The sequence below is a fragment of the Oncorhynchus gorbuscha genome, linkage group LG16, assembly GCF_021184085.1.
Source record: "Oncorhynchus gorbuscha isolate QuinsamMale2020 ecotype Even-year linkage group LG16, OgorEven_v1.0, whole genome shotgun sequence".
NCBI lineage: Eukaryota > Metazoa > Chordata > Actinopteri > Salmoniformes > Salmonidae > Oncorhynchus > Oncorhynchus gorbuscha.
Genome location: NC_060188.1, coordinates 67,636,189 through 67,662,277, shown reverse-complemented (window position 1 = coordinate 67,662,277; position 26,089 = coordinate 67,636,189). Strand labels below are relative to the sequence as shown.

General features: G+C 41.6%; 1 protein-coding gene across 4 annotated transcripts in view; it reads left to right on the top strand.

Moving 5' to 3' along the window:
* Positions 1-6,812: 6,812 nt before the first annotated feature.
* LOC124000086 (connector enhancer of kinase suppressor of ras 2-like) overlaps positions 6,813-26,089 on the top strand; it is a 42,937-nt gene continuing 23,660 nt past the window's right edge. For 2 of the 4 annotated variants that reach the window (XM_046306211.1, XM_046306210.1), the window contains exons 1-6: positions 6,813-7,424; positions 15,728-15,891; positions 19,593-19,795; positions 23,199-23,286; positions 25,245-25,286; positions 25,437-25,556. In XM_046306211.1, the coding sequence (XP_046162167.1) occupies positions 7,361-7,424; positions 15,728-15,891; positions 19,593-19,795; positions 23,199-23,286; positions 25,245-25,286; positions 25,437-25,556 (681 nt within the window). In that variant the 5' untranslated portion in view covers positions 6,813-7,360. Of the gene's footprint in view, positions 7,425-15,727; positions 15,892-19,592; positions 19,796-23,180; positions 23,287-25,244; positions 25,287-25,436; positions 25,557-26,089 lie in introns of all 4 variants that reach the window. The other 2 variants (XM_046306209.1, XM_046306208.1) reach the window with 1 other exon arrangement.

The following is a 26,089-nucleotide window of genomic DNA, read 5'->3' as shown; positions in this document are numbered from 1 at the left end:
TATGGCGAAAGCACACCATACGACAATCTGAGTACAGCGCTAAGCCACCAAAACAAGCCATACAGTCACCCGCCGAGTTGTGGAGTCAACAAAAGTCAGAAATAGCGTTATAAATATTCACTTACTTTTGATGATCTTCATCGGAATGCACTCCCAGGAATCCCAGTTCCACAATAAATGTTTGTTTTGTTCGATAAAGTCCATCTTTATGTCCAAATACCTCCTTTTTGTTTGCGCGTTTAGTTCACTAATCCAAATGCACAAAGCGGGGGCACTAAATCCAGACGAAAAGTCAAAAACGTTCCATTAAAGTTCGTAGAAACGTCAAATGATGTATATAATCAATCTTTAGGATGTTTTTGTCTTCAATAATATTCTGACCCGATAATTCTGTTGTCATTAGAAAGGAAAGAGAACAATCGTCGCGCTCACGGCCACTCGTGAGACACAACTAATGCCTTTCAGGCTGACCACTTGTTGAAACAGCTCTTATTCTCTCTCCTTTCACAATAGAAGCCCAAAACAACTTTCTAAAGACTGTTGACATCTACTGGAAGCCTTAGGAAGTGCAATCTGACCCCATTTACACTGGATATTGGATAGGCAATCACTTGAAAAATGACAAACTTCAGATTTCCCACTTCCTGGTTGGATTTTTCTGCCTGCCATATGAGTTCTGTTATACTCACCGACATCATTCAAACGGTTTTAGAAACTTCAGAGTGTTTTCTATCCAAATCTACTAATGATATGCATATCCTAGCTTCTGGGCCTGAGTATCAGGCAGTTTACTTTGGGCATGCTTTTTATCTCGACGTGAAAATACTGCCCCCTATCCCAAAGAAGTTTTAAACCAGGTAGGCTAGTTGAGAACAAGTTCTCATTTACAACTGCGACCTGGGCAAGATAAAGCACAGCAGTTCGACACATACAACAACACAGAGTTACACATGGAATAAACAAAACATACAGTCAATAATACAGTAGAAAAAGAAAACAAAAAAGTCTATATACAGTGAGTGCAAATGAGGTAAGATACGGGAGGTAAGGCAGTAAATAGGCCATGGTGGCGAAGTAATTACAATATAGCAATTAAACACTGGAATGGTAGATGTGCAGAAGATGAATGTGCAAATAGAGATACTGGGGTGCAAGATAAATAAATAAATACAGTATGGGGATGACGTAGTTGGATGGGCTGTTTACAGATGGGCTATGTACAGGTGCGTTGATCTGTGAGCTGCTCTGACAGCTTGTGCTTAAAGCTAGTGAGGGAGATATGAGTCTCCAGCTTCAGTGATTTTTGCAGTTCGTTCCAGTCATTGGCTGCAGAGAACTGGAAGGAAAGGCGCCCAAAGTAGGAATTGACTTTGGGGGTGACCAGAGAGATAAACCTGCTGGAGCGCGTGCTACGGGTGGCTGCTGCTATGGTGACCAGTGAGCTGAGATAAGGCGGGGCTTTTCCTAGCAGAGACTTGTAGATGACCTGGAGCCAGTGGGTTTGGCGACGAGTATGAAGTGATGGCCAGCCAACGAGAGCCTACAGGTCGCAGTGGTGACAAAACGGATGGCACTGTGATAGACTGCATCCAGATTTTTGAGTAGGATGTTGGAGGCTATTTTATAAATGACATCGCCGACGTCGAGGATCGGTAGGATGGTCAGTTTTACGAGGGTATGTTTGGCAGCATGAGTGAAGTATGCTTTGTTTTGTGAAATAGGAAGCCGATTTAAGCTAGATTTAATGTTGGATTGGAGATGCTTAATGTGAGTCTGAAAGGAGAGTTTACAGTCTAGGTATTTGTAATTGTCTACATTTTCTATGTCAGAACCGTCCAGAGTAGTAATGCAGGACGGGCGGGCAGGTGTGGGCAGTGATCGGTTGAAGGTCCTGAAGCACCTGACTGTTGATGAACATCTGGATTTGAGTGCTATCATATCTCTGCTTTGCTCCTCCTCCTTTTAGAAAATGTGAAATTAACTGCACTGTTTGACAAACTCAAACAAAGATAGGCTATAGTCTAGTGTGAGAAATGTGATCACTAAAATTTCTCTATGACTCAAAGTCACTTAATGGTCAATTGGCTTACGTTGGTTTAAAAGTGGCTCTATGATAGGCCTATACGTGCTCAAAATAGACCTACTGTCACAACTTCTGCCGAAGTCGGCTCCTCTCCTTTTTCGGGCGGCATTCGGCGGTCGACGTCACCGGCTTTCTAGGAATCGCCGCTCCATTTTTTATGTATCCATTTGTTTTGTCTTGTTCCCTGCACACCTGGTTTTCATTCCTCAATCAATCTATATGTACAGTGGGCAAAAAGGTATTTAGTCAGCCACCAATTGTGCAAATTCTCCTACTTAAAAAGATTAGAGAGGCCTGTAATTTTGATCATAGGTACACTTCAACTATGACAGACAAAATGGGGGGAAAAATCCAGAAAATCACATTGTTACATTTTTAATGAATTTATTTGCAAATTATGGTGGAAAATAAGTATTTGGTCAATAACAAAAGTTTATCTCAATACTTTGTTATATACCCTTTGTTGGCAATGACAGAGGTCAAATGTTTTCTGTAAGTCTTCACAATGTTTTCACACACTGTTGCTGGTATTTTGGCCCATCCCTCCATGCAGATCTCCTCTAGAGCAGTGATGTTTTGGAGCTGTTGCTGGGCAACACGGACTTTCAACTCCCTCCAAAGATTTGGCTAGGCCACTCCAGGACCTTGAAATACTTCTTACGAAGCCACTCCTTCGTTGCCTGGGCGGTGTGCTTGGGATCATTGTCATGCAGAAAGACCCAGCCACATTTCATCTTCAATGCCCTTGCTGATGGAAGGAGGTTTTCACTCAAAATCTCATTCTTTCCTTTACACGGATCAGTCGTCCTTGGATGCAACTCAGCATTCTTTGTCCTCCAAACACGACGAGTTGAGTTTTTACCAAAAAGTTCTATTTTGGTTTCATCTGACCATATGACATTCTCCCAATCTTCTTCTGGATCATCCAAATGCTCTCTAGCAAACTTCAGACGGGTCTGGACATGTACTGGCTTAAGCAGGGGGACACGTCTGGCACTGCAGGATTTGAGCCCCTGGAGGCGTAGTGTGTTACTGATGGTAGGCTTTGTTACTTTGGTCCCAGCTCTCTGCAGGTCATTCACTAGTTCCCCTGTGTGGTTCTGGGATTTTTGCTCACCGTTCTTGTGATCATTTTGACCCCACGGGGTGAGATATTGCATGGAGCCCCAGATCGAGGGAGATTATCAGTGGCCTTGTATGTCTTCCATTTCCTAATAATTGCTCCCACAGTTGATTTCTTCAAACCAAGCTGCTTACCTATTGCAGATTCAGTCTTCCCAGCCTGGTGCAGGTCTACAATTGTGTTTCTGGTGTCCCTTGACAGCTCTTTGGTCTTGGCCATAGTGGAGTTTGGAGTGTGACTGTTTGAGGTTGTGGACAGGTGTCTTTTATACTGATAAGTTCAAACAGGTGCCATTAATACAGGTAACGAGTGGAGGACAGAGGAGCCTCTTAAAGAAGAAGTTACAGGTCTGTGAGAGCCAGATATCTTGCTTGTTTGTAGGTGACCAAATACTTATTTTCCACCATAATTTGCAAATTAATTAATTAAAAATCCTACAATGTGATTTTCTGGATTTTTTTTGTCATTTTGTCTGTCATAGTTGAAGTGTACCTATGGTGGAAATTACAGGCCTCTCTCATATTTTTAAGTGGGAGAACTTGCACAATTGGTGGCTGACTAAATACTTTTTTGCCCCACTGTATGTATTCCTCTGTTCCCCATCATGTCTTTGTGTGAGATTGTTTGTGTTACGTGTGTATTGTTGACGCGCCAAAACTGGCTTGTTTTTCCGTGTTATTTTTCACAAAGATGTTTATTGTTAAACATAATTACTGTGACTTTTTTGCGCTTTCTACACTTTTAAAAATAAAGTGTGCGCCTGTTCACAAATCTCTGCTCTCCTGCACCTGACTTCGCTACCAGTACGCACACATCTGATACCTACTCTATAATATTGTATACAACCGTTTATTGACATAATACTTAAAATACTCGCAATATTATGAATTGCAACTTAGTTCACAAATTCTTCTGAGAAACCAAACAGACTCTTTGGATGTAGACTGACCCATTAGCTGCTCACACACACTCAGAGCACAGGGACAGATACGAGTCTACAAGGGTAGAGTAATAATAGCAGGAGAGAGGAGAGAGCTTCCCCAAAGATATAAAGTATTCACAGATAATGGGGAAATTAATAGCGACATAAACGTTCCATTCATAACTTGCAAGGAGAAAATGAACTGAATAGTTGTAATTTAAGGCTCTTGTATTTCACATGCCTGTAATGGATATCGTCCTCTTCGCCTGAGGAGGGGTAAGGATCGGACCAAAGCGGAGCGTGGTAAGTGTTCATGATGATTTTAATTAAATAAAGCACTGAACACTGAATCAAAACAATAAACGATGACGTGAATTTACAAAACCGAAACAGCACCGCGTGGCCCAAACACACACATGGGAACCAACACCCACAAACCAAAAGTGAAACCCAGGTTACTACCTAAGTATGATTTTCAATCAGAGACAACTAACGACACCTGCCTCTGATTGAGAACCATACTAGGCCGAACACAAAACCCAACACAGAAAAACAAACAGACTGCCCACCCCAACTCACAACCTGACCTTACTAAAACAAAGAATAAAATAACAGAACTATGGTCAGAACGTGACAATGCCCGTCTTGCAAAGCAGATTACACATTCTTCTGTTTAAATTAGTCAGAGATGCTGACAAAGATACCTCCACACAGAGCAAATGTATTCCCATACCCGTAGGGGTGGGGCAGAGGAGCAAGAGCCATTGCTAATCTTACATAAATAAAATAAAGGACAAGCCAAGATGCTTTGATTTAACAAAGCAAGACTTGGTGGTTAACAGCTATTGTCCTATGAGATAGGCCTATATAATATATTCTTATCTTGTGTATCGCTTCCTGTATATCCTTAGACTTCAAACACTCATTTTTTGATATACATCTTGATTGATATCACTGAGAATTAGTCTTTGAGGCATTTTAGAAAATTAGAGGCTGATTCTTTGTTGTACCATGATTCTGGGAAGAACAACCATCCCTCTTACGTCAATAACATGACGGTGACTAATTTGACACAAAACATGAACTGTGCAAAGCCTGAACAATATTGTTGCACAGGTCAGGGGTTATGGAAAAAGAGTGGTTCTTTGTTCTGATGCTCTATAGGCTCTCTCATAGAGGTATTGTGCATTTTGGGCTAGTGTGCAACAGTCTAACTACCAATACTGAGGGGTTTTGAAGTGACCGTGCTTTAGGTTAGATTATTATTTACAGAATACGACTCAGAATAGTTCAGTGTGCAGATACATTACATCACATCTGGTTAAGGCCATGAAAGCCACATATGCACATTATGCCAAACCAGTAAAGCAAAATCACATCACTTAATCTGAGCTTGTTGTTTCCATGAGCCTACTTTATGAGGCAGCATGTCAACCTATGGTGGGCCTATTCATGTTGCAGTAGTGGGATGCATTCATGCTAGTCTTCTACTGCTTTCACCTGAGTGAGTGGGATGTTTGTTATGTCAAAGAGATTCATTGTAGTCGTGACTGAGTCTTGAGTCTGTTGGTGGATTTATTTAATAGAGGGTGTAATTGATGTGACGGTCAGCCCCTGGCGCTCTCCAGCCCCAGTGAACTGGGTGTGCCTTGATTGACCCAGGCTATGCTGACAGGCAGCAACATCCAAAGGCCTCCAATTGATATGTGTGAATTAAAGTTAGAATCCTTAATTGCTACATTCATTTTTGGACTTGTAAATTAATGATATATTCTTCTACATCTGCATTGCATGCTGTATGAGGTTTTAGGCTGGGTTTCTGTACAGCAGAAACCCAGTGACATTTTGTGACATTGACTGATGTAAAAAGGGCTTTATAAATACATTAATTGATTGATTGATTGATTGATTGATTGATTGATTGATATATACCCTTTAATTCTTTAAGAATATAACTTATAAATGAATGCCTCATGAGCTTAGTTCATCTGTCATACCCCATCAGAACCCAAAATATAAGCTTGTTTTCCTGTAAATGTACACAAACACTGTAATGCCTCAAAACATGGTTAAAACTATAATTTTGATATCATAGACGGTCAGTTCTTGCATAACTATTTCTATGAATTTGAGAGTGGTTATATTTTTCCAGGCCTATCACTCAGCGTTTTACCAAAACAGGCGAGGTGTCAGCTTTGTAATTGTTTCAATTAAGGGTTTTTAGCAAGGCTAACTATTTTATGTTAATGGATAAAAGCGCCCACTCTTTCATAACCAGCTTAGTCCTGTAATGTATGGTGTGTGTGTAACCCTGATACGGTCATATTTAATATAAGGCCTACAGTATCATATGCCTTCAATAGAAACTCATAATGCATAGTGAAACAATTGGGTATAAAACATTACACATTCTGAGTTACAAACTTGTAATGGGGATGATTGTTCGGTTATTTCAAATAACAAAATATATATTGCAATGCCCTATGCCCATTCATTCTTCTCTTTCATACTCTCAATTAGACAGATCAATTCATGGTATATTGAATAGGGCTACATCTCAACTTTCATCGTAAAGGATGATAATAAGAGAGGGGGACATTACAGCATCCTCAGCCTCTGTTGCGACCGTATTTTCCGCTAGGAAGCGCTTGTAATGATGGAGGCTTGTATGATGGAGGCTTGTATGATGGAGGCGTGAACAGCGACAAAGAGGCGAGGGAGATACAGTGAACGTGCATCTGATGAGGATTTTAAAAAGCCTGCAAGCGCTAGTGTGACTCAGTGGGTTGGTCTGAAGGAGAATACATGGACTACACAATGCGACTGGGAAATACACCCACAGATGCCAGTGAATGCGTTCTCTATTGGATGGTTGGAGGCTGGCTGTATTGATCAGTTGATACTAGTCTGGAGATTAATTGGCGAGAGGGTCGCAGACGGTTCCACCAGAATCATGCAGTGTTGGCAGCAGCCGACATGAATGACTGATAAAGGAGATATTCGCGATATTCGAGCGAACAACACAAGCACCAAGCGGAGAGGATTGTGTAGACATCTATCGGACTTGAATCAAGCCACGCATGACGTCGCCTCGGATCCGATGGACCTCCCTCGCAGTTGTTAGAAAACACGCAAACGGACTACAGAATCAAACATTGGTGAATTTGGTGAATGTAATAGATTGAAGTGTTAAAACGTTTATTTTAAAAGTGTTAAAACGTTAACTTCCACAATGGCTCTGGTCATGGAACCTGTGAGCAAGTGGAGTTCGAGTCAAGTGGTGGACTGGATGAAAGGTACGCCACGGTTTTAAGATATATGTACATTAGTTGTTGGCAACCAACCTGCACACAAAATGCAGTGAAATATATATTCTCTTGGCTCAAGTATAACGGCACTAAATGCGCCCACTCCGATCAATAAACAGTGCGAGGCTAGAGCCATCACTGGGGATTGTGGAAAACAAAAACACCTGCTGAACCTCAGTATATGTAGTCAATTATATAATGGCAACATACGGATATTTTATTATATTATATTATTATATTCTATGTGGTATATCTATACCACAAATGGAATGACATTTTCAGTAGAAATGTGGGGTGTGGAATTGGCAGTGATATAGATTTGGACCTGAGAGAATCTCAAAGCACTGGAGGATGAGTTGGTTCAGTTCAGTTGGTTCAGTTCAGTTGGTTCAGTACAGTTGGTTCAGTACAGTCTTTGCCTTTTAAATGGCCGGATCAGAAGGGTCTGAATATTTCCATTATGGGATTAATGGTTCACTGAAATTAAGGCATTGGGATGAATTTGACTCCGAAGTGAAAAAAGTATTTTTAGTAATGTAGACCTGTAGGTATTTGAAGTGTAGCATGTTAGACACAAATATATGTCAAATGACTTTAATTTCTGTGGAGGTTAGTTATAGGGAATGTAAAAGATGGATTTTGTAAAGAATATATTACTAATAGCTATTACATTTCTCTGGAGTGGATCAAGTGCATATGCTAAATATATTGATTATTTATTAACTACATCCCAAAATATTATTTCACTTCTGCAATACAGCGTGTGATAATGCAGTAATAATTCTATCATTCTAAGACAGATGATTCTGACAGTATGTGGTGCTAGTTCAGGGGATTCATATGAGAGATGTAGTGTGTGTGAGGTCATGGATCAAGGCTGGAGGTAGGCCCATGTTGTTTTGGAGAGATGCTTAACCAGATGGTGGTAAATCCCCATGTGCTGCTGAGCCACTGTGGATTGATGGAACAGCAGTTGATAAGACTATCTTTAACACACACACACGCGCCTGCATGCACACACACACACACACACACACACACACACACACACACACACACACACACACACACACACACACACACACACACACACACACACACACACACACACACACACACACACACACACACACACACACACACACACACACACACACACACACACACACACACACACACACACACACACACACACACACACTTTCCATTTGAGAGAGAGAATATGTTTTCTGTTCATTCTATGGTTATTGTTTCCATAGAATGTGTGTTACTGTCATGTGTTTCATAAGTATCTCATGCCTGTGTACAGTTGATAAGACTATCTTTAACACACACACACACATGCGCCTGCATGCACACACACACACGCACGCACGCACGCACGCACGCACGCACACACACACACACACACACACACACACACACACACACACACACACACACACACACACACACACACACACACACACACACTTTCCATTTGAGAGAGAGAATATGTTTTCTGTTCATTCTATGGTTATTGTTTCCATAGATTGTGTGTTACTGTCATGTGTTTCATATGTATCTCATGCCTGTGTACCTCATTGTTGATATGTATCATTATTACTGTGTAATGTGTTGGTGGTCTGTGCTGAGCAGGGTACTCATGTGGATGAGTATACCCTCGCAGTGATGCTCAAACTAATGTGTTAATTTACTTATTCCTGCCTCCACACTGCCTCAACACACGCTCATTCACAGACGCAGTCACGCTCCAAACATACACAGGAGCTTGTCTGGCTGGCTGAGTCAGACATACTCCTGACTGGCTACTGGGATTAGACACAAAGCAGTTTACAAGTTCTGTAAAAGAGTACATATTAGTCTAGGTGTCTGTGTGTGTGCATGTGTGTGTGTGAGAGAGAGCTTTTGCTTGGAAAGACTAGTGGAACAGGAGGATTATAGGGATGTAATGGAAGAGTAAGTGGGAATGGCAGAGGAGAGAGTAAAATGATAATAATGAGGAGATTCAGAGCTGATGGAGAGAAGAGAAAGAGATTGTATATTGGAAGAGATGGAGAGGAGATGAGGAAGGGAAGACATTTCAGAGGGAGGGCCCTATGGTAGCCCAGCCACATCTGATGACTAGAGCTGAGACAGGTTCTAGGCGCAAAGCCTATAGTAATGTTGATGTAAAGTGAGGGATGGAGGAATGGAGGGAGCCACAGTCACAGAGAGAATGAAAGGAAATGGAGTTTGTGTAATCTTGTCTCAGATCCATTCTTATACTCCCAGTCCCAAAGGCCCACAGCATCTCGGTCTCATCATTACCATTCAGAGGTTCCATTATTAGCATACAGCTCAGTGATGTCCTGAGGCCATATAGGAGCACCCAGTGGCCTTCCCATAGTGCCACTCTGCATCCTCCGGTGTTTCCTGTGTCCAAGCCTCTCTGCTCCATCAGCACCGACAAAGGCCTCTCCACAGAGAATACCCCTCCACTTACGGAAAATATATGGAGCCTTTAAATTAAGGGCGAACTGTGCTTATTTAGACATATATTGAAGTTTAAACAGCTGCAAATACTTGGATCATGTTCAAGCTAAGTGTTTTATGAAAAGAGAAACAGTTTCATAAATTATAAATTATTTTCACACAAAACACCTGCCATACATTTGTGCTAAAGGCGATTAGTAAGATGATCATGGAGCTAGCTAAGCTCTAATGCACTGTCCAAGTAGAATCATGTTGAAAAAGACCAATCTCCTCACTTGGGTTGCATAGCATGCATATTTGATGTTTGAATATTATGAGCCATATGTTGGGTATGGGAGTGTATGTATAGCCTAGAGTATGTGTGTGCACATTTACACCATGTTTCTCTGGTTAGAATGTGTTTATCATCTTCATTTATTTTTTATTTAACTAGGCAAGCCATTTAAGAACAAATTCTTATTTAAATTCTTACAATGACCCGGGCCAAACCCTAACCTGACAAGACTGGACCAATTGTGCACCACCCTGAAGGATTCCCAATCACTGCCGGTTGTGATACAGCCTGGAATCAAACCAGGGTCTGTAGTGACACCTCTAGCCCTGAGATGCAGTGCCTTAGACCACTGTGCCACTCGGGAGCAGGTGAGCAATTAGGGTTAAGTGCCTTGCTCAAGGGCACATCAAAAGATTTCCCCCCTAGTCAGCTCAGGGATTCAAACCAAGCTCGTGGATTCGGCCCAGCAACCTTTCGATTACTAGTCCAACGCTCTTAACTGCCCTGTCAAACTTTATGTGTGTGTGTTTTGATCTGAATGGCTGGCACCCTGCCCATGTCTCTTGACAGTGATAAAATATGTAGATTAACATAGTGCCTCTCCCCTAGAAAGCCACCTCAATAATGTATCACAACACTAAACAGAATTTACTCACCTCAGCCTCAATTACTAGTGGATTAATAGTCTCTTAATCAGATTTCTCATTTAATCTCTCTCTGTGTGTCTATGTGTGCTCTTGCCAACCCAGGCTGTCTGTCTCCTCCATTGATCTCATCACAAAAATAGCTCTGTTTGTTAATTAACAGGAGGCCAGGCCCGTTGATTAAGGGGGGTTTCTGGGGTAAAGATATAGGCTAGTTTGTTATGGGGGGGTTGCTCTGCCCATTTAGATGGACGAAGCCGATCTCTGAATTGAGGTGTAATATAGATGTATAGAACAAATACGTGTTTGACCTTTAGAATGTATTATCTGTGTGTTTATATATGTTATCTGGAGAGAGCATTCATACTTTAGACAATGTCCCTGCTTGTTTTGGTGGGTTGAAGTTTAGAGGTTTTATTTCTATATCCATAATGTTTCAATTACATGTTTACTTACAGTATTGTCGTCTTGCAGCAGACTCTACTCCAAACCCCACTGTGTGGTTTCTATAGCAACATGGGCATTTTTTTCATTGACAAGTGGGTCTCCATTAACTTGGTAAAGAGGTGGATTTGTTAAGCCCTTAAATTGTGTACAAAGCCATGGAGCTCTCTTCTTGCAGCTTCTCCATCATTTAGCTGCCAGCTGAACTTGAGCTGAATCCTACATTAGGTCTAGGCCCAAGAAGACATTGAGATTAAATCAAAAGGAGGAGATGAGGGCTCCACCACCTTCTTTGTGGGAGGCTGACCAAGGGAGGAGAAAGGATAGAAAGAGTGTGGGAGAGTGGATGAGGGAGAGATGAGGAAACACTGAGATAGAGAGATGAGGGAAATGGAGCTGCTGTGGTCTGGACCAAAACACAGACAACCCGACTGGTTCTGCTTCCTCTCCAGTTCCTTCTTGTCTGTTGTATGTAAAGGTGTGTATGAGTGTGTTTACATGGATGTTTGTGTGTTTATATGTTTATCTGTATTTTAGCCAATGTAAGGAATAATGGCTTCCATGACTAGGTGACCGTTAATTAACATAACACATTTACCATCCCCTGGCTTCCACACATAGCCTACCAAGCTAGTTTATAAAGTCTAATAAATCCATGTAATATAGCCTCACCCTTCACAATAAATCCACTATTTATTTTAGACAGGTCTAAAGAAGCATGATATGAAGAAAATGTAGTCTATTTCAGAAGAACAGAATAGCATACTTTTGAGTTGCCCTTATGTTAGGTCCTGATCTGGCTATGACAAATAGCTGTGGGCAACACTAGTTCATTTAGCAGACAATATTTGTTTATTATTCAATGGCATTATTTTATAGTATGAAGAATACAATTGAACGAAGTGTGCATAAGCGGCTATTCTGTGTAGAGCGGTTAACAAAGAAATAGGTACTCCTATATTCTTTATTTGGAGTAACTTTGGAGTAACTTTGTAACTTTAGTTGTTCTACAAACGTTGGGCTATACGTTTTGATATGTAATACATTGTAAGGCTGCATGATGAGATTCTCATGATGATTTGAAAAAAAGTCGCTTGAAAGGCATGAGCTCTGCTTTGTTTTGTTTGTTGTGCAGGCTGTACACACTCCAATATTCTTCCATTCACAATTTGACAAGCACTTGATAATGCCTCGATTTTCACGGCGGCATCTCCTTTGTGGCGGTAATGACCCCTAAACAAATCCATGCCTTTTGCGGCCCGGAGTGCTGTGATGTGCGGTTCTCCCTGAGAGTGCTGCACAATCCGAAGCGTCTCTCACTCGCATGGCTCTCCGTCACCCGATCCGGTCTTTCTCACAGGCTACAAGTCAGACACATCCGGGACGCAACTGCGCGCGTCCTTATCCAATTCCGAAGTGCATATTGAAGATATTGGAAGAACTGTTCACATTTGCTTTTCGTCAGCCAACAAGATGAGTAGGCCTAACGAAGAGCGAAACCAATAGCCTATGTGTCACGTTCAACTGTCTTCAAACTTCCTGTCATAAATGAGCCAAGGCGCAGCGTGCATGTAGTTCCACATCTTTAATAAAGTGAAACCTTCACAAAAACCAACAACAGGTAAACAGAAACCGACCGTAAAGCACACAACCACACAGAACATAAATAATGGCACACAACCACACAGAACATAAATAATGGCACACAACATTAGGTGGGGAAAAGGTTGCCTAAGTATGATTCCCAATCAGAGACAAGGATAGACAGCTGCCTCTGATTGGGAACCACACACAGCCAAAAACAAAGAAATAGAAAACATAGAATGCCCACCCAAATCACACCCTGACCTAAACAAATAGAGAAATAAAAAGGCTCTCTAAGGTCAGAGCGTGACACTATGTCAATCTACTATCCTCCATAGTACAAAAGTCGACCTATTATATTCTGTTTCTGTTTGAGAAATAAATATTCTAAACATAGTATGGGACAGTTGTGGGATGCAATAGATCACAAATTATTTGAGATTCTTCAAATAGCCATCCTTTGCCTTGATGGCAACTTTGCACACTCTTGGCATTCTCTCAACCAGCTTCATGAGGTAGTCACCTGGAATGCATTTCAATTAACAGATGTGCTTTAAAAAAAGTTAATTTGTCAAATGTATTTCCTTCTTTATGCGTTTGAGCCAATCAGTTGCGTTGTGACAAGGTAGGGGTGGTATACAGAAGATGGCCCTATTTGGTAAAAGACCAAGTCCGTATTATGGCAAGAACCGCTCAAATAAGCAAAGAAAAACGACAGTCCATCATTCCTTTAAGACATGATGTTCAGTCAATGAGGCTCATTTCAAGAACTTTGAAAGTTTCTGTGCAGTCGCAAAAACCATCAAGCTCTATGATGAAACAGGCTCTCATGAGGAACACCACAGGAATAGAAGACACAGAGTTACCTCTCCTGCAAAGGATAAGTTCCTTAAAGTTACCAGCCTCAGAAATTACAACCCAAATAAATACTTCACAAAGTTCAAGTAACAGACACATCTCAACATCAACTGTCCAGAGGAGACAGTGTGAATCAGGCCTTCATGGTCGATTGCTGCAAAGAAACCACTACTGAAGGACACCAATTAGAAGAATAGACTTGCTTGTGCCAAGAAACACGAGAAATGGACATTAGACCGATGGAAATTTGTTCTGGAGTCCAAATTGTAGATTTTTGGTTCGAACGGCCGTGTCTTTGTGAGATGCGGTGTTGGTGAACGGATGATCTCAGCATGTGTGTTTCCCATCGTAAAGCATAGAAGAGGAGGTGTTATGGTGTGGGGGTGCTTTGCTGGTGACACTGTCTGTGACTTATTTTGAATTCAAGGCACACTTAACCAGCATGATGTGTGTGTGTGTGTGTGTGTGTGTGTGTGTGTGTGTGTGTGTGTGTGTGTGTGTGTGTGTGCGTGCGTGCGTGCGTGCGTGCGTGCGTGCGTGCGTGCGTGCGTGCGTGCGTGCGTGCGTGCGTGTGTGTGTGTGTGTGTGTGTGTGTGTGTGTGTGTGTGTGTGTGTGTGTATCTGTAAGCAGTGTGTGTCAGTGCTGGAGAAATTGTGTGTCAGTGTTGAGTCCACATTTAGATAGACACTGACTGATGGTATTTGTACAGCTGTGAATTAAAGCTTTCAGAGAGGATAACTGAGATGGTGCCATCTCTGTTTTTGTATGCCAGGGGGATGGGAGGATCAATTTGAAAAGCTCCTCTATTCCTCCCCCAGGGATGAAAGAATGGAAGAATGTAAGGATGATTCTGTGTGTCCATTGGGTTTAATGTGGAACTAAATGTTTACTCTTTGACAGGCCTCTGTCAACTGTTGGTTATGAGTGGGCTGTCAACTGTTGGTTGTGAGTGGGCTGTATGTGTGTAGTAAATGCTGTGAGTGTTTGAATATGTCATGGTCTTAATAAATATATGATGTGTGTCAGTTCTGTTAATAATAGGAGGAAGGTTGTATGTAATGGTATGCGTAGGGGGAAAGGGTTGATTGTGTGTGGGTTGTATGTACCATTGTAATTTGTTGGACATCCGTGGAGGTCTGTGTAACGTGGGTGATTAAAGCCTGCCTATGGCTGGCTAAGGCTGTGTATGTATGTCTATGGCTGGCTAAGGCTGTGTATGTATGTGTATGGCTGGCTAAGGCTGTGTATGTATGTCTGTTCAGCTGTGCCCAGAACAGCACTATGTTCAGCTCTGCCACGTGTGTTCATCTTTGAGATCTCTGTGTGTCAGTTAGTATTAAACCAAGCACTGGCACACACTCAAAGGCTACAGTTTCAAAGCCCAGAAATGAGAGATGCGGAGACACTCACACACACACACAGACGCACGTACGTACGCACGCACACACACACTCACATGCAGATGCATGCACACACACACACTCACACACAGACGCACACACACACACACTTAGAGGGAGAGAGTGAGACGGGAAAGTGAGAAAGAGAGAGAGAGTGAGAGAGAGAAGATGAAGTGATTGAGTCACTGTAAACCCCTCAGGACTGCAGAGCTGAACTGATAAGAGGGAGTTTCTTCACACAGCCCTGACCAGATAACATAACATCTTCACACACAATATTTAGACTGATGTCTGGAAGGGACTGAGGTTGTTGGGGCTTATATCTGAAACACACTGCCTGCGTAGGCCTTAGTTGGTCATAATAACCTGGATGGATGGACGGAGTTGATACAAAGACTATTGTAACTTGAATAATATTATATTGTTTCTCAAAGTTATATGCTATTACAGTTCCTTACCAGAAGCATTTTTCAATGAATCATCAAGACATGTATATGAGGTAGTAGCAGACAGGAGCAAAGAGGAGTGAGCCAGAACAAATTCATTTATCAAATTAATATTTCCCTTTGTAATTAGTCTTCACAGCGTCATCTCGTCTCCTCTCTCTCCAGGGCTGGATGACTGTCTGCAGCAGTACATTAAGACGTTTGAGAGGGAGAAGGTGGGGGGAGATCAGCTGCTTCGTATCACTCACCAGGAGCTGGAGGACCTGGGAGTGTCCCGTATCGGACACCAGGAGCTCATCCTGGAGGCTGTGGATCTACTCTGTGCTCTGGTGAGTAGTCATGATGGAGTCAGGGGGCGCTGGTCAGGGGTTAGGGCTAGCTAGAGTTTGAGCATATCCTCGAGGCTGTGGATCTACTCTGTGCTCTGGTGAGTAGTCATGATGGAGTCAGGGGGTGCTGGTCAGGGGTTAGGGCTAGCTAGAGTTTGAGCTTATCCTAGAGGCTGTGCCCTGGTGAGTCCTCCACCCCCTTCATTCAGTCATGTATTCCTCTCTAGAGTCACCACCAGGCTGTGTGGAGTCATGAATCATACAGAGAATCTATGATTTAAACAGAGATTCAATGACTCATCCAGAGGATCCATGAACCCCCCAAAGAGTGTGAATCAAGTCAGAAAATCAGAGAACCATCCAGGTACTCACCAACTGAAGTAGCTTTTTAGTCCAAGCCTAGGCGTAATCTGTGTCTGGGAAGTCAGGTTTTGGTGTTTAATCTGTTTTGCTTTTAATTTTTTGGACATAGAGGTCAGACAGGCAGCTGGTGGGGATAGTGCTTAACTGTAAGAGTCTTTACAGCTTAGGAGTACAGTGCTAGGATATGTTGAAGCATTTTTGCTCTGACAGCATTTCAGACTCTTGTTCAATATTATACGTTTTATTTTGCCTGACGTCTGTGTCAATTTTAGGAGATATCGTTTTATAATCCCCTTTAGGTTGCATTTTCTTTCTGATTATTGATAATTATTAGTTGCCACCTTCACAGCTGGCTAAACTTCTGATTTAGGCTGATAGTGTTGCGTTAGACCAGGTAATTACCCTGTTTGTCAGTTCACTTCCACTGGTCCTTGTGTATGCTGGAGGGATAGTCCAGAGAAAATAAACACACACACATACTGTACAATCACACCACCCCACACACAGACGCAAAACAATACACAGCTTCAAGGGTGGTTTGGGTGGGTGTGACATGTGGATGATAGAGAGTGATGACCAAGAGAAAAGAACAGATAGAGAGAAAGAGGGGGAGAGAGAGGAAGAAAGAGAGGATAGAGAGTGCAAGCAGAGATTGAGTGGGTGAGATTAATGGGACTAAAGGGAAACGAGTGACGCGTAAAGAGGAGGTGGGATGGAGAGTGGGAAGGAGTGATGTAGAGAGAGAGGAGGGGACGGAGAGTTAGGAGACAGAGGTCACAGATGTTATCTGAAGCCCACTCATCCTCCATAGCCATATGGGTAAGCCTCGTCTTCACTCCCAAAGCCCCTTATGTAACTGGGATTTGGTTAAATCAGTCCGTCAGGCATGCTGCATTAAATATGATTACTCATCGGCCAGCCCCCATCCAAGAAACCCTGGTGTTGTGACTTTACTTTCATCTGATGACTGTTATTTATCTAATCAACTAACTATGTAACAATTAACTAATTAGGATTTGAGGCACCACGAGAGCGGTTCTTTAAAGAGTAACCATCTCTCAAATTAAACCCTTAAGGTCTTTACCTATCACATACATAAATAATCAACTTATTAATCATAACCCCGTATCATCTCATCATTCTGAACAGTCATAACCTCCTTGCATCTGCAAAAACCTGGGCCTTACTTATGATTCAGTACTACACAAATTGATTTAATTATTTATTTACTAGCTAACTAAATGATAACACAGGATAAACATACACAATACATTAGAAACAGGTCCCTAGTGACTAACAACAATATGGCTGCTTGCTACAAAAGACATGGAGAGGGTGAGAAAGAGAGACAGAGACACTTAAAGTTGGTCAATTTAGAAACTACATTCACAGTAATCATATACTTTGCACACGAACCGCCGCCCGCTTGGAGTAAGAAATCATGAATGTATTTATGTGAAAATGCCTTGGTTCACCGTGTGTCTCTCCTAACCGGGCCGCCTTGGAAAGGGGGTTGGACCTTTTCACGGCACGCTTCTAAGGCTCTGATTTCCAAAAGGGTTTTCTCTGTTGCTCTCCTCTGCTTGTCGTCCGGTATCCGGTGACTTGTTGTTTAGTCCTGAACAGAACTACAAGTTCATTTTCCTTCCATTCGCTCTGGAAGAAGCTTCTTTGAAGATAGGCTAGTCAGCCGTGTTGATGGTTCCCAATGGAGTAATGGGAGTAGCGTACTACGATGGCTTGAAACGAGTAGTAGAGTGGTCCCACTTAAGTTCACTTTTCTAGATACTTTACTTAGGACAGCTAGCAGTGATTGTCCGGAAGGTAACTTCATCGTCTCTTCCTCATGTTAAGATTCAGAGCTCAAACCACTTTAAACGTGAGTTCATTCAAAAGGGGCGGTTCCGTCAGGCTGACACGCTCTCTGACCTCACTCAAGGAGGCGGTGACTACTTACTGTGCACAGTTATAGAAACATTTTTTTCTTACAGTTTCTAAAATCACAACCCGCTCTTAGCAAAAATACTTTCATTATTTTTCATATAGCATACACAAGGCAGAGAATGGAAACTTCATTCATGTAGTGTGTATAATTTTCAAGCTACAGTATTTCATTTATAACATTTTTAATGACATCAAAAATGACATTAGTGTTATTTTAGGTCACCTCTGTCCATTCCCAACGTTCAATGTTAGAAAAATTGTTCTAGCAGTTACTTTTGAACGTGTTAGAGTTTTGGCTAGAAAAGTCTTTCCTTGGGTGAATTTGGAGAGGGATGTCTAAGTGTTCTGTCCTTGATTTACAACAGGACGTGAGGTGTTAACCCCCACTTACAGGTGAGAGGGGTTCTGCTTTAAGTTATTTATTGCAAAGTTGATCTGACCTATTTGGATTCTCACAGGACAGTCATGACACTGGCATGACAGAAGCCCACAGACCTCCACGTACATAGGGGGCATTGTGGGTAGTGCATAATGAGTGTTCTGGTTTTCCCACACATGCGAGGTGACAGCTGGAGGGAGAGTGGGGGTGTGTCTGATGGATCGCTGGTTCTGTTAGATCCTCACATGTTTGTCACACAGCGAGGCAGGTGTAAGCAGGCGGGCCGGAATCCCTATGAGCCCCTGCCAGTACGACTGACTTTCTATTTACCACACTTTTAATCCCTGTACTTTCACTGCCTGCATGGAAAGAAACGTTACAGTGAATTATTTGTTTATGCCACAATCACTTCCTTTGAACGACAGTGTGAACAGTGCTTACGCACAAGGGAGCTTAGGGAGCGTTTTTAGAATTACCGTAGACTTGTTTATCTCAACAACATTATCATACAGTATATTTACAGCTCTTGGGGAAGGTTATACCTGATATGTTTTTTTGCACTATTTGTTAGAGCCTGTAAGTAAGCATTTCACTGTAAGGTCTACTACACCTGTTGTATTCGGAGCACGTGACAAATAAACTTTGATTTGATTTGAGTAGCCTTTCTCTTTTAGTTGCCTTCACATGTACAGGATGTGACTCACTGGTTAGTGTGCACTCATTCTTCACACACTATAGTGAAGATCTCCTTTGGTGAAATGCACCTGTGGCAGTCGACTTCCTGTAATTGTGTATAATATTGGCTGTGACATTGCTTTTGGTTTTTGGGAATTTATATCTACAGGTGAAAACCACTTGAGACCCATTGAGACACAACATCAACTCTTTCTGAGGGTTCTGTAGAAACATAAAACAACAGAAAGCATCAACAATCCCATGGAAATTATAATGACAACAAGAATCGACCAAAACAAAAAAACTCATGTTCCCTCTCCTCTCTCTCTTTCTCACTCAGAACTACGGTTTGGAGACAGAGAATCTGAAGACTCTATCCCATAAGCTTAACGCCTCAGCCAAGAACCTGCAGAACTTCATCACAGGGCGGCGTCGCAGTGGTCACTATGACGGCCGTGCCGCCCGCAAGCTGCCCAATGACTTCCTCACCTCTGTGGTGGACCTCATCGCTGCAGCCAAGAGCCTGCTGGCATGGCTGGATAGGTGAGATTTGCAATGAGCTACAGTACACACACAATCACACGCATACATGCTCAGGCACACTATTCTACCCAGACTAGTTTCATAGGTTGCTTTTCAAATCACACACTTCTCTATATGTAGTACACTACTTTTGCTTCAACCCATAGGGTGTGTCATGTCTCTGAATTCTTTAATATGACATGCTATTTTATCAAATCGATGACCTAACATGAATTGATTACGTGATTGAATTAAATCATGCAACAAAAATGTACTCTTTAATAACCTGGGGCACCACGGAAGTAGTTAGTTAGTTAGTTAGTTAGTATAGTTTGTTCGTTTACATAGTAATTATTCTTGACCTAATATCAGTCTTATCTGAATGTCGTAAAGTTCTTGGTTATCTGCACGAACCCAGACTTAACTTATGAATCATCCATACACAAATGGGCTCAATTATTTACTTACTAACTAATTCAACAATTACAGAATGTACAATACATAATAACATTAAACAGTAAATTCCGTCCCTAGTGGACTGAACAAAAACAGTTTGGTTATAACATGATAGATTCAGAGAGAAGAGAAGGGGGTTTTGGAAGGAAGACTAAGGAACATGAGTCTCTATTGGACCTGGAAAGATATTCTTACATAAATACATATGCCACTAACGATAGCTCATTGGGAAAAGCAATGCATTGTATTTACGTGAAGCTGGCTTCGATTGTTGAGCTGGTGAGGCTCTGGTTTGCACAGTCGATGTCGCCATTGTCCTTTGTAGATTCTTCCGGGTCGTCGTGTGAGAGGTTCACGTGGTCTGAGAGGTTCATCTCACTCTGGAGATTCGTCGACGTCAGTCAGTGTTCTCGTATTAGATTTGCTACCTTTCCAGCTACAGTCTGTTAGGCTGTCATCTAGGACTCACTTCTTGAGTGATCAATTGAGTAGTTATACTGGACGGGCAGGCAGGTATGGGCAGCGATCGGTTGAAGAGCATGCATTTAGTTTTACTTGCATTTAAGAGCAGTTGGAGGCCACTGATGGAGAGTTGTATGGCATTGAAGCTCGTGTGGAGGTTAGTTAACGCAGCGATAAATCAGATAATCACCTGCAGCAAGAGCGACATCATTGATGTATACAGAGAAGACACTGCATTGTTGGTTATGTGCTTGTAAGTAAGCAATTCATTGTAAAGTCTACACATGTTGTATTTTGAGCATGTGACAAATAACATTTGATTTGATTTTGAACACTCAAACATGACTAAGTTGATGTCCTTACATAATTTCCATTAGCAAACAGCTGACAAACAAAAGATGAGTGAGCTTTTATGTAAGTGTTGTTTTGAGAGGTTGGCCATGAGAGAGTGTGTCTGTTAGGTGCTGCTGTTTATCCTCCTCAGGTCCTCTGTGAGATGCTGCCAGACAGTGTGTGTGTGTGTGTGTGTGTGTGTGTGTGTGTGTGTGTGTGTGTGTGTGTGTGTGTGTGTGTGTGTGTGTGTGTGTGTGTGTGTGTGTGTGTGTGTGTGTGTGTGTGTGTGTGTGTGTGTGTGTGTGTGTGTGTGTGTGTGTGTGTGTGTGTGTGTACGGGTGTGTGGGTGGATGTATTAAGATATGCAGTAAACAAAAAATGTTTTTTCTGCATAACTAGTTTGATTCCCTCGACTTGCACTGCAATTTAAGAACTGAACAATTTCAGCGTCATATACTACACTGAACAAAAACATAAACGCAACATGTAAAGTGTTGGTCCTATGTTTTATGAGCTGAAATAAAAGATCCCAGAAATGTTCCGTACGCACAAAAAGCTTATTTCTTTCAAATTTTGTTTACATCCCTGTTAGTGTGCATTTCTCCATTTCCAATATAAACCATCCACCTGACAGGTGTAAAATATCAAGAAGCTTATTAAACAGCATGATCATTACACAGGTGCACCTTGTGACATAGACAATAAAAGGCCGCTCTAAAATGTGCAGTTTTGTCACACAATAATGCCACAGATGTCTCAAGTTTTCAGGGAGCTAACTGCAGGAATGTCCACCAGAGTTGTTGCCAGGGAATTTAATGTTTATTTCTCTACCATAAGCCACCTCCAACGTCTTTTTAGAGAGTGTCCATACGTTCAACCGGCCTCACAACCGCAGAACACGTGTACGCGAGTGTTTGTTTTTCTAATCCATGCCCCTGCCTATTTTATTAAGTTTCTGTGACCAACAGATGCATATCTGTATTCCCAGTCATGTGAAATCCATAGATTAGGGCCTAATGAATTTCTTTCAATTGACTGATTTCCTTATATGAACTGTAACTCAGTAAAATCTTTGAAATTGTTGCATGTTGTGTTTATATTTTCGTTCAGTATATATTGGGACAGTGCATTTTTCTTCTTCTTTTGGCTCTATACTCCAAAGGTTTGGATTTAAACTCAAACAATGACTATACGGTTGAAGTGTAAACTGTCAGCTTTAATTTGAGTGTATTTTCATCCATATCGGGTGAACCGTTCCAAAATTACGGCACTTTTTGTACATAGTCCCCACATTTTAGGACACCAAAGGTTTTGGGACAAATGTAATTACAGTATATGTGTATTCAAGTAATAAAAAGTTACGTTTTTGGTCCCATATTCATACCACGCAATGACTACATCAAGCTTCTGACTACAAATTTGTTGGATGCATTTGCTGTTTGTTTAGTTTGTGTTTCAGATTATTTTGTGCCAAATAGAAATGGTAAATAATGTATCGTGTCACTTTTATTGTAAATAAGAATAGAATGTTTCTAAACACGTCTACATTAATGTGGATGTTACCATGGTTACGGATAATCCTGAATTAATACTGAATAATGATGAGTGAGAAAGTTACAGACGCACAAATATCATACCCTCAAGACACGCTAACCTCACTCGTTTTTTTTTGTGGGGGGGGGGGGGTATGATATTTGTGCATCTGTAACTTTCTCACTCATCATTCAGGATTATCCATAATTATGGTAGCATCCACATTAATGCAGACATTTTTAGAAACATATTTGTTCTTAACTGACTTGCCTAGTTAAATAAATGTTAAATGAAAAAAAGAAGTGTGAATTTGTCCCAAAACATTTGGTCCGATAAAATGGGGGAACTATGCACGGAGAGTGCTGTAATTGATAAACAGTTCACACGATATGGATAGAAATACCCTCATATTAAAGTTGACCGTATGCACTTTTACATTGTTTTATTTCAAATCCAAACTTTTGGAGTATAGAGCCAAAAGAAGAAAATTATTAGGGAGGGCACTGTAGATGCCTGTCATTGTCATATATAATATGGCACACGATATACACTTCATACTCACCCACATGTATTGTCCAGTCAAAGGGATTAGAATGAAGAATGATCTAATGGTTAATTCCAGATGCTACTTCTTTTTCAGGTCTCCGTTCGCAGCAGTGGCAGACTACTCCATGACAAGAAACAATGTGATTCAGCTGTGTCTCGAGCTCACCACGATTGTACAGCAGGTAAGCCATCAAACACAGTCCCATATACAGCTGTACCACGAGCCAGCATTACCACGGTTACTGTTTCCCAAAACTGGGTTATAAACAAACATTTCTCAAAGGCCTTTTTTCAATTAAGTTAGTCAACACAGGAGCTGTGTGCTCTGCTCTGCTATTGGAAATGACTATATGTGTCATCATGCCCATGGAGAGAGGACAGCCTCTGGCTACTCAAATGTAGCCTTACCTTTTGTAAAGAGCATGACGGTCTGCATGCCTACCATACAGTATGTGTGCACGCTGGGAGGATGTGTTTCTCTGTGTTGCTCTAATTCATACTGCGGGAACAGTGCTGAGGTGTTCCAATAGATATAAATAGGGGAAGGCTGGCACTGTGTAGAGGCATCCGTCTTCACTAGAGCAGGACATGATACTGTAGGGGAAGGGCTGCAGGGAGGGAGTGTTAGTTCAGCCCTGGGTCCTGCAGGGATTGGCACAAGGACAGGCAGGCACATCCGAGAAGCAGTGGTGTAGGACGCACCCCCGCAGTCCACCCAAAAGCTCAAGACCCCCCAGATAGCAAATGAACACATCATAAGCCATAGCAAAATGTTTAGAATTACAGGAACATAGCTTTAAAACTGCAACATTTTCTCTCAGCCTCATGGATTTATTTTAGGATAGCATAAGGTTAGCTATGAAAGGTTAGCTATGAAACTGTGCACATTTTTTTTCATAAGGTTAGCTATGAAACTGCACATTTTTCTCTCAGCCTCATGGATTTATTTTAGGATAGCATAAGGTTAGCTATGAAACTGCACATTTTCTCTCAGCCTCATGGATTTATTTTAGGATAGCATAAGGTTAGCTATGAAACTGCACATTTTTCTCTCAGCCTCATGGATTTATTTTAGGATAGCATAAGTTAGCTTGAAACTGCACATTTTTCTCTCAGCCTCATGGATTTATTTTAAACATAAGGTTAGCTATGAAACTGCATTTTCTCTCAGCCTCATGGATTTATTTTAGGATAGCATAATGAAACTGCACATTTTTCTCTCAGCCTCATGGATTTATTTTAGGATAGCATAAGGTTAGCTATGAAACTGCACATTTTTCTCTCAGCCTCATGGATTTATTTTAGGATAGCATAAGGTTAGCTATGAAACTGCACATTTTTCTCTCAGCCTCATGGATTTATTTTAGGATAGCATAAGGTTAGCTATGAAACTGCACATTTTCTCTCAGCCTCATGGATTTATTTTAGGATAGCATAAGGTTAGCTATGAAACTGCACATTTTCTCTCAGCCTCATGGATTTATTTTTATTTTAGGAAACTAGCCTCATGGATTTATTTTAGGTTAGCTAGGTTAGATGAAACTGCACATTTTTCTCTCAGCCTCATGGATTTATTTTAGGATAGCATAAGGTTAGCTATGAAACTGCACATTTTTCTCTCAGCCTCATGGATTTATTTTAGGATAGCATAAGGTTAGCTATGAAACTGCACATTTTTCTCTCAGCCTCATGGCAAAATGTATAGAATTGCATGAGATTAGTTAGGGGGGGGGGCTTGCTTAGTCCTTGCAGGGGGCTTCACGAAACGGTGCTATACCACTTAGGAGAGGGTCTGGTCGAAGGCTGGGGAGGTGCTCCAAAAGAGCAGCAGGTATTGCAGCGGAGATTTCATCCGTGTGTGGCTGTCCTCAGAGTCTATCTGATGGCAGAGAGATATCGCCTGTAGAGAGAGAGAAGGAGTGGAGAGAGGTAGCGAGGGACGCAGGCCCCGTAAGGGCAGAGTGACTCACGGTGGACTGTTTGTGTGTGTGTGTGTGTGTGTGTGTGGGGGGGGGGGCATTGGTGCTGAACCTCTCTGTTCTTTGCAAATAGCCACTTTGTTATAACTGGAATAATAATCACTTCTCTGACACATTGTCCTGTGGTAACCTCTGCCTCTCCATCTCCCTCTGTATTTCAGGACTGTTCTGTGTATGAGACCGAAAATAAGATTCTGCATGTGGTGAGTGGGCCCACTTATTTCAATTCCCTTCAACACATCCAAACAGAATTAGAATCCCCATAATTTAGTTACTGGCTGGCGACTCATCCTTAATTGATCTAAAATCACTGTTCACTCTTTTCCCTTTCGCACCATCCTTCCCTTTTCCAGTGTAAGACTCTATCTGGAGTGTGTGATCACATCATCTCTCTGTCCTCTGACCCGATGGTGTCTCAGTCAGCCCATTTGGAGGTAGTTCAGCTGGCCAACATCAAGTCTACTGAGGGACTGGTAAGACTCCCCAATTACTCAGGCATACAGTACATACTAGGTATTGTGCCTTGTACTTATTTTCTTTCTCTCACACAAATACAAAACAGGCACTCTTTCTGGGTAATAGATCAATATTATAGGTAACTCTTATAACCAGTGCATTCGGATAGTATTCAGACCCTTTGACTTTTTCCACATTTTGTTACGTTACAGCCTTATTGTAAAATGTATTACATTACTTTTTACAATCTACACACAATACCCCACAATAATGCTAAAACAGGTTTTTAGAAATGTTTGCAAAAAAAAAAAAAAAAAAACAGAAATACCTTATTTACATAAGTACTCAGACCCTTTGCTTTGAGACTCGAAATTGAGCTCAGGTGCATCCTGTTTGCATTGATCATCCTTGAGATGTTTCTACAACTTAATTGGAGTCGACCTGTGGTAAATGCAATTGATTGGACATGATTTGGAAAGTGACATACCAGTCTATATAAGGTCCCACAGTTGATACTGCATGTCAGAGCAAAAACCAAGCCATGAGGTTG